The sequence below is a fragment of the Tasmannia lanceolata genome, unplaced genomic scaffold (genome assembly GCF_043159265.1).
Source record: "Tasmannia lanceolata isolate RefF3 unplaced genomic scaffold, GAP_Taslan_0.1 ptg000025l, whole genome shotgun sequence".
Taxonomy (NCBI): Eukaryota; Viridiplantae; Streptophyta; class Magnoliopsida; order Canellales; family Winteraceae; genus Tasmannia; species Tasmannia lanceolata.
Genome location: NW_027518702.1, coordinates 362392 through 379188, shown reverse-complemented (window position 1 = coordinate 379188; position 16797 = coordinate 362392). Strand labels below are relative to the sequence as shown.

At 40.6% G+C, this 16797-nt stretch overlaps 1 protein-coding gene across 2 annotated transcripts in view; it reads left to right on the top strand.

Moving 5' to 3' along the window:
• LOC143857751 (E3 ubiquitin-protein ligase UPL1-like) overlaps positions 1–16797 on the top strand; it is a 39696-nt gene that overhangs the window by 4864 nt on the left and 18035 nt on the right. Inside the window, exons 3-10 of one of the 2 annotated variants that reach the window (XM_077368214.1) lie at positions 4100–4195; positions 4278–4481; positions 5018–11486; positions 11966–13008; positions 13733–14038; positions 14115–14322; positions 14850–15115; positions 15560–15858. In XM_077368214.1, the coding sequence (XP_077224329.1) occupies positions 4100–4195; positions 4278–4481; positions 5018–11486; positions 11966–13008; positions 13733–14038; positions 14115–14322; positions 14850–15115; positions 15560–15858 (8891 nt within the window). Of the gene's footprint in view, positions 1–4099; positions 4196–4277; positions 4482–5017; positions 11487–11956; positions 13009–13732; positions 14039–14114; positions 14323–14849; positions 15116–15559; positions 15859–16797 lie in introns of both variants that reach the window. The other variant, XM_077368213.1, reaches the window with a different exon arrangement.

Below are 16797 nucleotides of genomic sequence, written 5' to 3'. Positions count from 1 at the left end.
CAGTTGACCTAAAGGCTCAACCCCTGTGTGGGCCATATGCTGATGTGGACATCCCCATGTCGAAGCTAATTAAGTGTCATTAAATCCAAGGAAAATCTTACATAAAAGAAGAAAACAAATAACCTATCTCCAGTACAAAACAACTGAATCTAATGACTAAGAATGCTGAATCACATCAATACATGGTTTTAGATACCTCTAGACGCTATCGGCTATACTGTATGAGGCCAAGTACCTTTAGGAATAGTAGATTTGGTTACGTCTAATTGATTTCCCCTATAGAAATTAGACTCCTTAAGAGTATGTTTGACAATCCGTTTATTGGCCGTGCTATTGAGAGCTTGAGTTCTAGGCTCTAGCTGAAATGGCTTGTCACTAATATTCATCATGGCTAATGCTATTTCACAATACTCCTATTTATATTTTCTAGACAACTAGTTTTGATTAGCTGTATAAGTAAACGATAGTTGTTCATATTTACATGTGCCCAAAGAGTAGATAGAATTGAAATGGGTTTAGTGCCATTCTGCTACTATCTGTACAATGAAATTGCTTGATTTCTTTCCATTGTACTGTTCAACAAAGTGTTCAAATGTTTGAAATGTTTAAGTACTTGGGGTTTTGTTTAAGGAATAGTACTAATGAATGACAAATTATAATTATCTGCCGAATCATATCATGGACGATATTGTCATATCGGGTTATGTAGGTCTCTAGATATTATAATGAAAGGTAGCACACACACATAGTGCGACTGCGAACCTATGGTTTGCATCATTCACTAGGAACTTTCGGAACATAAATAGATTATACTTTAGTAAAACCGGCACCTAAACATCCAAATGACAGAATAAACAGCCAATAGTAGTCAAATGACAATTTGGTTTTCACAAAGATTCCTAGTCTTCTAAATATATCACCAAGAAAAGCACATTCAGCCAAGTAGTTTGCAAATAATATAATCAAACCAAAGAAATCAGATTCATAACCAATAAGAAATATGGGTCTAGACGTAAAATCTTACCTACGAGGGTATGACCCAAAGAAACTAGGTGTGAAGGGATAAAAGCAGGGAAGCTAAAGGGTATGAAATATGGTGAGATGGAAGGGGCTGGCAAAAAAAAAAAAAAATGCATGTAAATCCAATGGTGAGACTCAAAGAAGGTAGAAAAACGAATTGTGATGAAACAGGGGTATATGGGGGAAGTCCTTAGCTTGGTCATGGAGGATTTGGTCTTGAACTTCGTAGCATAGGAGCCTCCAAGAGTTGCTGGAGCGATAGCTGCATCCATGATCAGCCTAGGCATTGTTTCATCATCAGGGGATGGAGAAAATTGAGGGGAAAGAATGAGGAAGATGGGGAAATAGCTGAAGACAGTAGCAAGGTAGGGATAGGGAAAATAACTGTCGTAATTGTAGTTATAACAGTAAGGATCAAACTAGGAAGCAAGGCTGAAGAAAAGGGGACGGAGGGGTATAGTTGTAGTAAGAGAGGAGGAGGAAGGGGAGATATCACTTTGGTGCTCCATTTTTATCGTTTTCAATAAGAAGGCAGAGAGTCCGGAGTATGACAAATCCCCTGAATAATCCTACAATCACCTTCTATATCTAATTTTGGCCAATTGCCAGAGGCCCATCCCCCTACGCCCACCATAGTGTGTTGGGAAATCCCTTCTTTCAAATCAGAGCATTTAGCCGAAATACTCATTCATTCTGACATGAAATCGAGACGACCCCTTCGGCTCCCAATAAACTGAAAGTAGTAAAGTATTAGATAATGTATACAAAGTGTAAAAAGTTTTGGGGAACTGGATCCCATTTCTTAGTGGCTTCTAATCACCCACAACAAGTAAAAATTATCAACACATGTCGAGGAGAATGCCAACTCTGCCCCATCGAAAATAGAACCTTATTTTACATATGATTTTCCATTTAATATCATATGAACCAAAGCTTAGCACTAGCCACCCTTTTCATCTATTGCCTCTCAATAGTCCCTCAGGTCTAGATTTCAAAACCTTATCAATAAAGTCCCTTGTTCCCCCTACCCGAGCTTCAACGTTGACTGAAACTAGAGGGACCCCTAAAGATTTTGTAGGGATTAATCACCCCAGGGCAGCGCATGCCCTGGGCTGAGCAGGGGGAGATTATGCCTATTTGGGGTCTGGTTGCGTTTTTTATCCTTTGGTTTTTTCGAAAGTGGTTTTATGAAATTTTCCATCTTCCTTTTCGGTAATTTTCCTTGTGAATACCTCCTTAAAAGGATACCGGTAGGCTCCAATTCAACTCCTCGTCTCCGAGACAAGCCAGAGTTGAACTTTCAAGTCTTAAATATTGATCCAGTAGGGCCCATTCTAGATGCCCCACCTTGAAGGATACCCAAAAACTTCCTTGAAACCGAAAACCTACTTATTGAGTTAGGAACTTTTTTGGGGCAGGGACCCACCAGCACCTTGGAGCTAGACCCGTCAGGTAAGAGGCTGGTTTGCTCAGGACGATTGCTTACAAATCCCAAAGAGTAATCAGCAACCACAAGAGTGAAGGCAAAGATAAAACATTCTTGGGAGCGGCACCCTGAACATTGTCTTCTAATACTTTTGAGTATTGAAATTTGAATTCAAAATAGCGGGCCCCAGAGTGTCATCCACTCTCCCGCCCAGGGGCCCCCAAGATGTCACCGGATGATCCCCTACAATGGTCGCCAGCGACCTTTCCACATCCGGAACGTCCTTCTGAACCAGCCCTGGCAAGGGCACCGGCCCCCTCGATCTTTAGGCTAGAGATATAGGGAGACTCACAATTGGGTGCAACAGAGCTAGGTCTAACTCTTTCTTGGATTTCGATTCCAATTAGATAAATAGTCTGAAATCCGGAGAGTAGCAAAGGAAGAAGCCAATTTCCACCGAGGGGCGAGAATTTTGGCCAATACAAAACTCATACATTGCTTATGATTCCCTTCCATCTTCACCTCCAGTACCGGACCAAATAGACTCCCCAAAGCTTCAATCGTTGAGATAGCCCAGGCATGAAGTGGGACCCCGTAAAAATTAATCCATAGAGCTTCCGCACCCTGAGAATAGTTCCAATTCCAGGCAGAAAGAGAGGCTAATTTATCCCCACAGGCCTCTTCGCCTTTGGCCAGGATCTTGGAAGCTAAAACCTCCGACTCAAACATAAAAAGAACTTCATTTTTTGCCAAGGGGCAAGGGAAGGGAATGGTGAGGATATCCCAAAAACTTCTAGCCCAAAGCCATAAATCGTCTAAGGACCCTTCCATGTCTTTATTTCTTCCTATCAGACATGCTTTTAAGGTATCCATTCGCACTTCTATCTCCTTACCCGAAATAGTTAGAGTCGGAATTCCTCCCTCAATAGATGAATGGATCTACCCAGAATCAGGCTACCGATCGCCCTCATTTCTGACATTCCTCCTTGAGACTTCTGGATTGATAGGGTTCATCACAGTTGTGGATTTCCTGCCTTGGTGACACCATCGGCATCTACCTTGCCATTTAAAATTGGGATAATTACAAATTGAGCACTGCCAATCCCCAGACCACCATCCCGAAACTTCGTTGCTTTGCCCATTAAGATCACCCCCACCGAAGTTGTTTCTCCCAAGGAAGCAGGATTCTTCCTTGGGAGCCTTCGATTCCCGTTTCGATTCCCGCTCTGGCAACCTTGGTTTCTCCGGTTCGGGGGGATGATTTCCTTTTCTTTAATTGGCGTCGTCGGCATCTGCTCCGCCATTTGAAATTGCAATAGTAACATGATTTGCAAAACCAATCTCCCATTATGTTCCATCGTCCATATTGGTTATGTATGAGCTTTGCCTGATTTTGTTCCTTCCCCACTGCCTGGTTCGGGGGGATTTTTGCCATTTTCCTTTCTATTTCGGACGAAATTTAAAACCATACTTGCTCAATGTCATTCATTTGGTGAAAGAGGAAAAAGGGGTTTCCAATGGAGAATTGATGATGATAAAAAAGAGATCTCGTATGCAATGGAGGGGTATACAACCCACATTAACTTAATGATATGAATGTTTAAATTTTCTATCTCAAGAATTATTACTGATATACCTTGCGAATACTTGCAGCCTCCAAAAATTAAAGCATTCATCGACAGAGTGGTCAAGACTCCATTACATGATATAGCAATTCCTCTTTCAGATTTTTATTGGGATTACAATAAGGTGACCGACATGATACTTTACTAAATCTCCTGCCTTCTTTCGCTGTTTATTCTTCCATTTTAATTTCTGACCTTTGTTTCAGGGAAATTTTCATCACTGGAGACCACTGTTTCTACATTTTGATACATACCTCAAGACATATATTTCTTGTAGGAAAGATCTTCTCTTATCCGAAAATATTTCAGATGATGACTTGTTTCCTAAGCATGCAGTCCTGCAAATTTTAAGAGTCACGCGAACAATTTTGGAGAATTGCCACAACAAGAGCTCATTTGGTGGCTTAGAGGTATGCTATGTCACAAAAATCACCGATATTTTCAAAATATAGGGATTTTATCGAGGCATTTTGATGAAACGACAAAATTCCAAAATAATCCCGAGAATTTAAAGAATATAGCGATATTTTCATTTACGTAGATAATATCACGATATTTTTATGGTATTTTTACGATATTTTTTTTATTAATTTATATACTTTAAAATAATTTTATTTTTATCGTTTCTTCCCGATATAAGCCTGAAAAAATAAAAATAAAAATAATATATCCTGAGATTTTTTTTTTGAAAATGTATATATCCTGAGATTTTTTCTTGCTGAGAAATTCCCGAGAATGATATTTGTGACTTAGGAGGTATGCTCTACACCTGAGTATCTGTAAATTCTGTTTTCCATTTTAAGATAAGTAGTTCACCATGAAGCTAACAACTGTTTGCCTTTCACTATTCTCTTTGATACTCATTTTATGTTTCAAGTGTTGTATTTCTTCAATCATTCTCATGTGCCGTTGGTCTGACATTTCTGTTTTCTTCTTTATGTATTAGCATTTCAAGCTTTTGCTGGCGTCCACAGATCCGGATATTCTTATAGCTACATTAGAAACTCTTACTGCTCTAGTGAGAATAAATTCCTCCAAGCTACATGTGAGTGGGAAATTGATTGGGTGTGGATCTATGAATGGCTGTCTCCTCTCCCTAGCTCAGGCATGGGGAAGCAAAGAAGAAGGCTTGGGTTTATTTTCATGTGTGGTTGACAATGAGAGAAATCATGAGGAAGGCCCGTCTTTGTATTTAGAAAGTGAATGTGACAAATCACAGTATCGATTAGGTTCTACGCTCCATTTTGAATTCCATGATCTCACCTCTCAGGGCTTCTGTGTTATACACATTCCAGATTTGCATCTCCGGAAAGAGGATGATTTACTCCTTCTAAAGCAGTGTGTTGACCAATACAATGTACCTCCAGAGCATAGGTTCTCATTATTGACCCGAATAAGATTTGCTCGTTCTTTTCGTTCCCCTAATAGCCGCAGATTATACAGTATAATTAGCCTTCTTGCATTCATGGTGCTAGTTCAGTCTAATGACGCCCATGAGGAACTTGTATCTTTCTTTGCAAATGAACCTGAGTACACGAATGAGTTAATCAGGCTTGTCTGCTCTGAAAATTCTATTGCTTTTAGCATCAGGACACTCGCCATGTTTGCATTGGGAGCACAGTTGGTAGCCCATTCGTCATCTCATGAGCGGGCCCGGATATTGAGTGGCTCGAGCATTATTTCTGCGGGGGGAAACCGTATGATTCTCTTAAGTGTGCTTCAGAAAGCCGTCTTGTCATTAGATAACTCCATTGATCCATCATGCTTATCATTTGTTGATGCTCTACTACAGTTCTACCTGGTTCATGTTATATCATCATCAAGTTCGGGGAGTGCTATTCGAGGGTCAGGATTGGTTCCCACTCTTTTGCCACTTCTGAAGGATGCGGAGTCTTCTCATGTGCCGCTTGTCTTATCTGCTACAAAAACACTTCAGAAACTCATGGATTACAGTAACACGTCTGTATCTTTGTTCAAAGATCTTGGGGGACTAGAACTCTTGTCTCAGAGGTTACAGATTGAAATTCATAGGATTATTGGTCTTTCTGAAAATAATAATTCAATAATCAATGGCGACGGCCTATCAAAAAATGATGATGATGATGCCTTGTACTCCCACAAGCGGCTAATCAAGGCTTTATTGAGGACACTTAGGTCAGCTACTCATGCTCCAACAAATGCTACTCGGTCACAGCACTCCCATGATAATTCCTTACCTTCTTCTTTATCACTAATATTTCTCAATGCAAATAAATTTGGAGGCGATATTTATTTTTCAGCGGTGACTGTTATGAGTGAAATTATTCACAAAGACCCAACATGCTTCTCTGTTTTACATGAATTGGGTCTCCCAAATGCCTTTTTGTCTTCAGTGGTATCAGGGATATTTCCTTCGTCAAAAGCACTTACTTGTGTTCCTAATGGCCTTGGTGCTATTTGTCTTAATCCTAAAGGTTTGGAGGCAGTGACGGAAACATCTGCGTTGCAGTTCCTTGTAGATACCTTCACAACCAGGAAATACCTGATAGCAATGAATGGAGGTGTAGTCCAGCTAGCAAATGCTATGGAGGAGCTTTTTCGACATGTATCTACCTTGAGAAGCACTGGTGTTGATATAATACTTGAAATTATTGACAAACTTGTTTCGATAGGGGAAGCTACATGTCGGTCCTCTGGGAAATTGGGCGGAGATATTGCTATGGAGACAGATTCCGAGGGGAAAGAGATTGAAGGGAATGAATGTTTGGCGAGCACAGTGGACCCGACATCTGATGTCGTCACTAGTGAGCGGTTTGTTCAGCTATGTATCTTTCATTTGATGGTATTGGTTCACCGTATAATGGAGAATTCCGAGACATGTAGGCTATTTGTAGAGAAGAAGGGTATAGAAGCTTTGATGAGACTTCTATTGCGGCCTGGTATTGCACAATCATCTGAAGGGATGTCAATTGCTTTGCATAGCACTGTTGTTTTTAAGGGGTTTATGCAGCATCACTCAGCTCCACTCGCACATGCCTTTTGTTCTTCTCTCAGGGACCATTTGAAGAAAGCTTTGAGCGGATTTAGTTCGGTTTCAGGCTCATTTGTACTAGTTCCGAGGACTACACCAGATAATGAAATCTTTTCGTCACTTTTTATTGTTGAATTTCTCCTATTTCTTGCCGCCTGTAAAGATACTCGTTGGATGACTGCATTACTTTCGGAATTTGGAAATGGGAGCAAGGATGTTCTCGAAGATATTGGACTGGTCCACCGAGAAATTCTATGGCAGATTTCCCTTGTTGATGATTCCAAGCTTGAGATGGAGGATGACAGTTCTGGTTCTACAGCTGAGTCACAGGGAATGGACACCAGTACAAATGAAATTGAAGAGCAAAGATTCAACACTTTTAGGCAATTTCTTGATCCATTATCGAGACGGCGGGCCTCTGGGTGGAGTGTTGAATCTCAATTTTTTGACCTCATGAACCTGTACCGTGATCTTGGTCGTGCCACTGGTGTTGTGAATAGTCCATCAAACTTGCAACTTGGATCCAATCACAGACTCAATGTGTCTAATTCCTCCAATGCTGGTTACATTAGCAGAACGGGAGGTGACAAGCAGACATCACATTATTCTTCTTGCTGTGACATGATAAAGTCGCTCGCTTTTCATATCAGCCATTTGTTTTTGGAGTTGGGAAAAGCAATGTTGCCTCCTTCTCGCCGGCGCGATGATTCTCAAAATGTGACCCCGTCTGCTAAATCTGTTGTTTCCACATTTGCTTCCATTGTATTGGACCACTTGAATTTTCGGGGACATGTTGATCCTTCTAATACCAATGCATCAATAGTAACCAAGTGTCGCTACCTTGGTATGATTATTGATTTCATTGATGGCATTTTATTGGACAGACCAGAGTCCTGCAACCCAATTCTGGTGAATTGCTTTTTTGGACATGGAGTTGTTGAAGCCATCGTGACCACTTTCGAAGCTACGAGTCAATTGCTTTTTGCAGTTAATGGGGTCCCCGCGTCTCCGATGGAGACAGATGATGGAATTTCAAAACACGATGAAAACGAAGAATTAAATCATTCATGGATTTATGGTCCCTTGGCTAGCTATGGTACACTCATGGATCACCTGGTGACATCATCTTTCATTATCTCTCCCTTAACAAAACATTTGCTTGCTCAACCTCTCACAAATGGAAATGTTCCATTCCCGCGAGATTCTGAGACGTTTGTAAAGGTACTACAGTCCAAGGTCCTCAAGGCAGTGCTTCCTATCTGGGCTCATCCCCAATTTATTGACTGCAGTTATGAGTTCATTACTGCAATTATCTCCATTGTACGTCACATTTATTCTGGAGTTGAAGTGAAGAATGTTGATAGCAACACAGGAGCTCGGTTAACGGGTCCTCCTTTAGATGAGTCGGTAATTTCAATGATTGTGGAGATGGGATTTTCAAGGTCTAGGGCAGAAGAAGCCCTGCGGCAACTGGGAACAAACAGTGTGGAGATCGCAATGGAGTGGTTATTCTCACATCCAGAGGAACCCCAAGACGACGATGAACTTGCCCGTGCCCTTGCCATGTCTCTTGGAAGCTCTGGTACATCCATAAAGGACGATATGGTCGTGAATGCAACCAATCCTGACCAGGAAGAAGAAATTATTGAGCTTCCTCCAGTTGAGGAATTGTTATCAACATGCACACGACTTTTGCAGATGAAAGAACCTTTAGCTTTTTCGGTCAGGGATCTTCTCATCATTATATGCTCCCAAAATGATGGTCATTACAGGTCCAAAGTCATTACCTTTATCATTGATCAGGTGAAGCTTTGCAGTTCGATTTCTGGTACTGGCGGCAACACTATGTTGTCTGCTTGTTTTCATGTTCTCGCATTGGTTCTTCACGAAGACACGGTTGCACGGGATGTTGCCTCGAAAAATGGTCTGATAAAGATCGCATTGGACTTACTGTCTCAGTGGAAGACTAGTTATCTTGATGTGGAGAACTCTCAAGTCCCTAAGTGGGTAACATCAGCTTTTCTTGCTATTGATCAAATGTTGCTCGCTGATCCAAAATTGAATTCTGAAATTCCAGCTCCAGAACAGTTGAAAAAGGATGATCTGAGTAACCCGGACTCTTTGCAATCCGTGTTGGATTTAGCTCCTCGGTATATGAATGTACAGGAGCAAAAGAGACTTATTGAGATTGCTTGCAAATGTATCCGGAACCAACTCCCATCTGAAACAATGCATGTGGTTCTTAACCTATGTGCTACACTTACCAAAGTTCATTCAATCGCTGTGAGTTTTCTTGATGCGGGAGGTTTACATTCGTTGCTTTCTTTGCCGACAAGTAGCCTATTTTCTGGATTTGACAGCGTGGCTGCGACCATAGTCCGTTATATTCTCGAAGACCCCCAGACTCTCCAGCAAGCTATGGAGACCGAGATTCGACGCAGTCTAGTAGAGGCGACAAATAGACATTCGAGTGGAAGGCTCACACCACGCCATTTTCTTCAAAATTTGGCTTCTGTCATTTCCCGGGACCCAGTTGTTTTTATGCAAGCCGCTAAATCAGTATGTCAAATTGAGATGGTAGGAGAAAGGCTGCAGATTGTGCTGTTGAAAGATCGTGATAAAGAGAAATCCAAGGAGAAAGAAAAGCCATTTGAGAAGGACAGGCAACAAGCTACTGATGGGAAGTCTATTGATGTGAGCTCAAATTTAAAAAATGTCAAAGTTCATCGAAAATCGCCTCAGAGTTTTGTCAGTGTAGTTGAACTTCTCTTGGATTCTGTCATAACTTTTGTGCCATCTCAACAAGATGGTGGGGTCCGTGATACCCCTTCACTAGCCGTAGACATGGACATTGATGGAACCGCAAGTAAAGGAAAAGGAAAAGCCATTGCTACAGTACACGAAGAGAGCAAGCCCGATAATCAGGAGGTGTCAGCATCTCTTGCCAAAATAGTATTCATTTTGAAGTTGTTGACGGAAATTCTCTTAACCTATGCGTCATCCGTGCATGTCCTTCTCCGAAGAGATACTGAACTTAGTAGTTGTCGAGATCCTCTTCAACGAGGGTTTACTGGACCCGGCAATTGTGGAATATTTTATCATATTCTTCACAAATTTCTCCCATATTCTGGAAATTACAACAAAGATAAGAAAGTGGATGGTGATTGGAGGCACAAATTAGCTAGCAGTGCAAACCAGTTTCTCGTTGCATCTTGTATTCGTTCTACTGAGGGTCGCAGAAGGGTTTTTACCGAGATAAATAATGTCTTTAACGTCTTTGTTGACCCAGTTGATGGTTTCAAGGTACCTGACTGCAAAATCCATGCTTACACTGATCTGCTAAATGATATCCTAGCCGCTCGCTCACCGACAGGTTCATATATCACGGCAGAAGCGTCAGCAACTTTTATAGATGTTGGACTAGTTCGTTCTTTGACTCGTACTCTCCAAGTCTTAGACTTGGATCATACCGACTCTCTTAAGATCGTTACTGGAATTGTCAAAGCTCTTGAGTCCATAACTAAGGAACATGTCAATTCTGGGAAGGGTGAGCCGTCAGTGAAGCCTCCTTTAGATCAGAATCAAACAGGAAGAGCAGATAATGGTGGTGAAAGATTTCAATCCTTGGAAACCACATCCCAACCTGACCATAGTGAACTGTTGCCTGACCGGGTTGAGTCGTTTAATACAGCCCAAACTTCTAACAGTTCAGATTCTGTTACAGATGATATGGAGCATGACCAGGATATCAATGGTGGTTTTGTACATGAAACTGAAGATGATTTTATGCATGAAACTTCTGAGGAAAATGGTGGTCATGAAAATGGCATTACAACTGTTGAAATAACGTTTGAGATCTCACACAACGAGCAAGAGAATGATGATGATGGTGATGCTGATGACGACGACGACGATGATGATGATGATGAGTTGAATGAGGATGATGGAGATGAAGTGGACGGAGATGAGGATGATGGAGATGAAGTGGACGGAGATGGGGATGATGAAGAAAATAATGATTTGGAGGAAGATGGAGTTCATCATATGTCTCATGATCAGGATGATCATGAGATTGATGAGGATGAGTTTGGTGCGGATATATTGGAGGAAGAGGATGAGGATGAGGATGAGGATGAGGATGAGGATGGAGTCCTACTCAGGTTAGAAGAGGGTATCAATGGAATTAATGTTATTGACCATATTGAGGTTTTCAGCAGAGATGGTAATTTTCCAAATGACACACTCCATATGATGCCTGTTGAAGTTTTCGGTTCTCGGCGCCAAGGTCGTACAACGTCTATTTACAATCTTCTAGGAAGAACTGGTGACCATGGTGGTCCTCTTCAACATCCACTTTTGGTTGAACCTTCCTCCTCATTGCATCCGGGTGCTCCTAGAAGGACAGGTATTATTATTCTTTTTTGTTGATTAGCCTCTATCTATGTTGCATCAGTACAGGTACGAGTGTCGGAATCCGACATGGGTATCGAGTGTCGGATTTGGCAAACCTCAAAAAGAAAGATTCTTAATTCTGAAATTTTAATTATAATTAATAATATATTAAAATTTTTAGTAGGTTGAGTAAATATAATGTTTTATTTTCATATATATGGATAAAACTTAAAACATGCAGTAATTTTAGGGTTGTGGTAGCAGTATTCAAGAAAAACAAAACAATTGAAAGAGACCTAGAAGTGTCTGAATTTTAAAGTGTTGGAATCCGAGACGTGTCTGACACGGATTCTTCTACTATTCAGAAGAATCCTTGTAACACAGGGCCCCTATGTATCTGTTTTTTTTTTTTGAATGATAACTATGTATCTGTTTTTTAATTGTGATTACCTCATGTAACTATTGACAATTTAATTATTTTAGTGAACGCAGGTGATACAGGTTTCTCTGATAGAACCTTAGAGAATAGTTCATCACGGTTGGATGCTATTTTCCGGTCACTGCGGAATGGGCGGCAAGTACATCACTTCAATATGTGGGTAGGTAACAACCTGCACCGTGGTGGATCAAATGGACCTGTAGTGCCCCAGGGCATCGAAGAATTGCTTGTTTCCCAGTTAAGACGGCCAACCCCCGAGCAACCTTCTGACCAAAATGGCACTGCTATACCGCCTCAATGTAAAAGTGAGGACAGCCAGTTGAGAGAATCGGACACAGGAGTAAGGGTAGTTGACCCTACAGATTTCAGTGTTGATGGAAATGCTGTTGTCCCATCATCCGGTCCTGCAGTGATCGGGTCAGCAGATAATGACCTTGTTCAAGAAAGGGGTGCCCCAAATACGGAAACACAGGCTATTGATATGCAGTATGAGCAAAATGATGCGGTTGTACGAGATGTGGAGGCTGTGAGTCAAGGGAGCAGTGGAAGTGGGGCAACTTTGGGGGAAAGTCTTCGTAGTTTGGAAGTGGAAATAGGAAGTGCTGATGGGCATGATGATGGTGGAGAAAGGCAAGGATCCATAGAGACAATGCCTTTGAGAAGAGTGTCTGTGTCGCTGGGAAATGCTATCCCTATAAGCAGCGGAGATTCATCTCATCAAAGTGTGACTGAAGTTTCACCACATCCCAATCAACGGTCAGATCAGAGTGATCCAGCTGAGGATCAGCGAATCAATGGGGCTGCAGATTCTGATTCAATTGATCCGGCATTCCTTAATGCGCTCCCCGAGGAGTTACGAGCTGAGGTTATTTCTGCGCAACAGAGTCAAGAGCCACAAGCATCAAATGAGCAACCTCAATCTACAGGAGACATTGATCCTGAATTCCTTGCTGCCCTCCCCCCAGATATCCGAGCTGAAGTACTAGCACAACAGCAAGCTCAAAGAGTACATCAATCACGGGAATTGGAAGGACAACCAGTTGAAATGGACACTGTTTCCATAATTGCAACATTTCCTTCAGATATACGGGAAGAGGTACGGTAGCTATAGATGATGGCAGTTCTGGTTTTTGAATTGTTTACTTGTTACTTATTTATCCAACTAGTATTCTATGCCCATGCTATGCATGGGTGTAAAATGATGGGCCCCACACCATCAAAACATGAGGTGTAAAATGGTGGGGCCCACCCAAATGCATAGGTTTGATAGAAATGGTTTTGCTCACATCATCAATAACGTTAGGGGTAAAATGTTGTGCTCCACCCGGTGCATAGGTTTTGATAGAGATGGTGGTCCCATCCACCAAAACCTGAGGTATAAAACGTTGGCCCCATCCCATCCATAACATAGATGTAAAATGCTAGGTCCCCACCCAAGGCATGGGTTTTTGTGGAGATGGTGGGCCCAACACATCAAAACATGAAGTGGAAAATGGTGGGCTCCACCCATGCTATGCATGGTTATAAAATTTTGGGGGCCATCCCATCTTAGCCAGACGTGTAAAATTGTGGACCTACCAGATAAGTATAAAATGGTGGCCCCTACCCATGCTATGCTTGTTAGGCCCCGCCCTATTAAAACAAAGCATGATGTACCAATAAAAAAGTTTCTTGGAATAGGCGAATGACAAATGAAAAGAACCATGCTTAGTATATATTATAGATTATAGATAGATAGATAGATAGATAGATAGATATTCTCTATATGGTGGAAAGCATGTTTATTAATTTCATGGCTCGTAAATTGTTGTCATTTTCAGGTGCTGTTAACATCCTCAGATGCTATTCTTGCCAATCTAACACCTGCCCTTGTTGCGGAGGCAAATATGTTGCGTGAAAGGTTTGCACGTCGATATCATAGCCGTGCCCTTCTTGGAATGTTCCCTAGAAACCGGCGGGTTGAGTCTTCTAGAAGGGGTGAAGGAGTCGGATCAAGCCTCGATAGAGCTGTGGGATCCATTGCTTCACGCAGATCTGCAGCAGGAAAGTTGGTTGAAGCTATTGGGGCTCCTCTAGTTGACAGAGAAGCTCTGGAAGCCATGATTCGATTGCTTCGTGTTGTTCAGGTAATCACTTGCTCGATTTTATTTAACTTTCTATGCATATCTGAGACGATCAACCTAATGACAAAGTTTTTTGCAGCCTCTGTATAAAGGTCAATTACAGAGACTTCTCTTGAATTTGTGTGCACATTGTGAAATAAGAACTGCTTTGGTACAAATTTTAATGGGTATGTTGGTGCTGGATATATGGGGGCCTGCTAATAAATTAACTGGTACTGCTGAACCATCGTATCGACTGTATGCTTGCCAGAGTTATGTTCTGTATTCCTGTCCTCAATTTTCGGATGGTAAGAATTTTCTTTCGATACCATTTTTCTTGTCTCCTATTGCAACTTTGTTTCCTTCTGAAAGCTATATATGTGCTCTGTGTTCAATATGAACTCACGGCAACCAAAAAAAGGGAATATATATATATATATATATATATATATATATATATATATATATATATATATATATTCCTAGTTTTTTTTTTGAATGGTATATTCCTAGTTTCTTTTTTTATGTAGTTTATGAGATGTGATTTCTTTTATGCTTAGTAGATTTTTTTTCTGATAAAATATCTTAGTAGAGTTCTTATTGCTGCCAAGTTTATCATTGGCTTGATTTATGCTGGTGATGGTTGACCAAGGTTTGGAATTTCGGTTTTGGTTTCAGGGGTAATTTCAGTTGAAATTTCGGTGTAAATCTTAAAATTTCTGTATAAATTTTGGTTTCGGTCCCAGCCGAAATCTGAAATTTCGGATGTTGGCTGAAATTTAAAACCATGTGGTTGACTAAGGTACTTACCCAACTCTCACTGATTAACTTCTAGGAGTTCCCCCCCTTGTGTCTCGCCGTATTCTAGAGACTCTTACATACTTGGCCCGAAATCACCCATACGTGGCAAAGCTTCTACTTCAACTCGAACTTCCACGGCCACCTGCACAGGAGGTGAAGAGTCTTGATAAGGTGCGCGGCAAAGCTGTTATTGAAGAGGACCAGGAAGAAAGGAAGCAGAAAGGAGATTTTTCTGTAGTCTTACTTTTGATTCTCTTGAATCAACCACTGTATTTGAGGAGTGTAGCTCATCTTGAACAAGTAATACTTCTATCTGAATGGTTTATCAGTTATTCACGGAACCTATGTCACAAATATCTCCGATATTTTCAAAACATCGCGTTTTTTATCGCGACATTTTGATAAAACGACAAAATCCCGAAATAATCCCGAGATTTTAACAATATAGTGATATTTTCATTTTTATCATAAAATATCGTGATAATATCACGGTATTATCACGATATTTTTATTTTATATTTTTTCTTAAATTCTATATGTTTACTTAAATTTTATATATTTATATATATATTTTTAAATAATTTTATTTTTATTGTTTTTTTCCCTATATAAACCCCTAAAAATAAAAAAATTTAATCTATCAGGGATTTTCCCTTGCCGAGAAATTTCTGAGAACGATATTTGTGACAGCATGAAACTTCTTCGAATTACTAATGCTCCATACCTTCTTTTTCTTTGTGTCAGTTGCTAAATCTATTGGAAGTCGTGATAGATAATGCAGAAAGCAATTCTGGCCTATCTGACAAGTCTGGGGTGTCTCCATCTGCGCAACCATCTGGCTCTCAGAGTGCCCTGCCAGATGCCCATATAAATATCGACACTGGCGGGTCTTCTTCTAGTGGGGATGTTAAATCAACCAAGACTGATGAGTACTCAAAGCCCTCAACCTCTGGTGCAAACAATGAATTTGATACACTTGCTGTACTACTCAGCCTACCACAGCCAGAACTTCGACTTTTATGCTCTTTACTTGCACGTGAAGGGTATGATGATAGTTTTTTTTTTGTTTTTTTTTATGGCATAGGATATGATGAAAGATTTATACTCACTTTATCTTCTTCTTAGATGAAGTTTGAATATCTGCTCATTTAAATATTCTTTCACTGGGAAGGAATAACTGTAACTCCGCATCATTTTAGCCAGAAGGGCTTGATTTCAATCTAATAAGTCTTAATATCTTTTATGATATGATGTACTACTGCAATGCTGAGATGAACTTATACATGGATATCGTAGCTATGCATTTTACTCTTACGTTGCCTTCATTAGCTCCGCTGTTTTACTCACTATTTTACGAGCATGTATTTTAGTCCCATTTTCCTTGCTATTTCTATTCTAGTCAATACTCTCTTCCATCATTTTGATGTGTTCTCGAGTTTACAGGATGGGTTAGCTCAACTCAAAGTCAATAGAATGTATCAAAACTTTTATTGTGCAGTGATGTTGTTAAGTGAAAACCACCCCTTCATATCATCGAATAGTGACTCCTCGAATCCGGATGAAGAAATGATATGAATTTCCTCTAGAGGGTTGAATTTCATGCTCAATCTTCTAATTTAATTATATTAGCACAATATTTGTAACATTCCGATGTTCATTTTTCTTAAGGGGTAGGTCAACTGTTGGAAGAATTTCACTAACATTCTGAAAGGTTTTTTGGCTCCCAAATCCATGATGCGAGATCACCTCAAAGTGTTGAAGTAACCAGACTCCTGCAATCCTAAGACATTTTTAGAGCTGCCATTCTCACTAACTCGCCTTGGTCCTGATAAAAGAGACTCACCACAAACACATGCAATCCCAAAATTGTTGAGAGCTGCCAGTCTCGCCAATCTATTTTGGGCTTGGGAAAAGGGATCCATGTTGTTCCATTATAGTAATGCACCCTCTAATTTTTGTCCATCTGTAACCTGAACGTATCT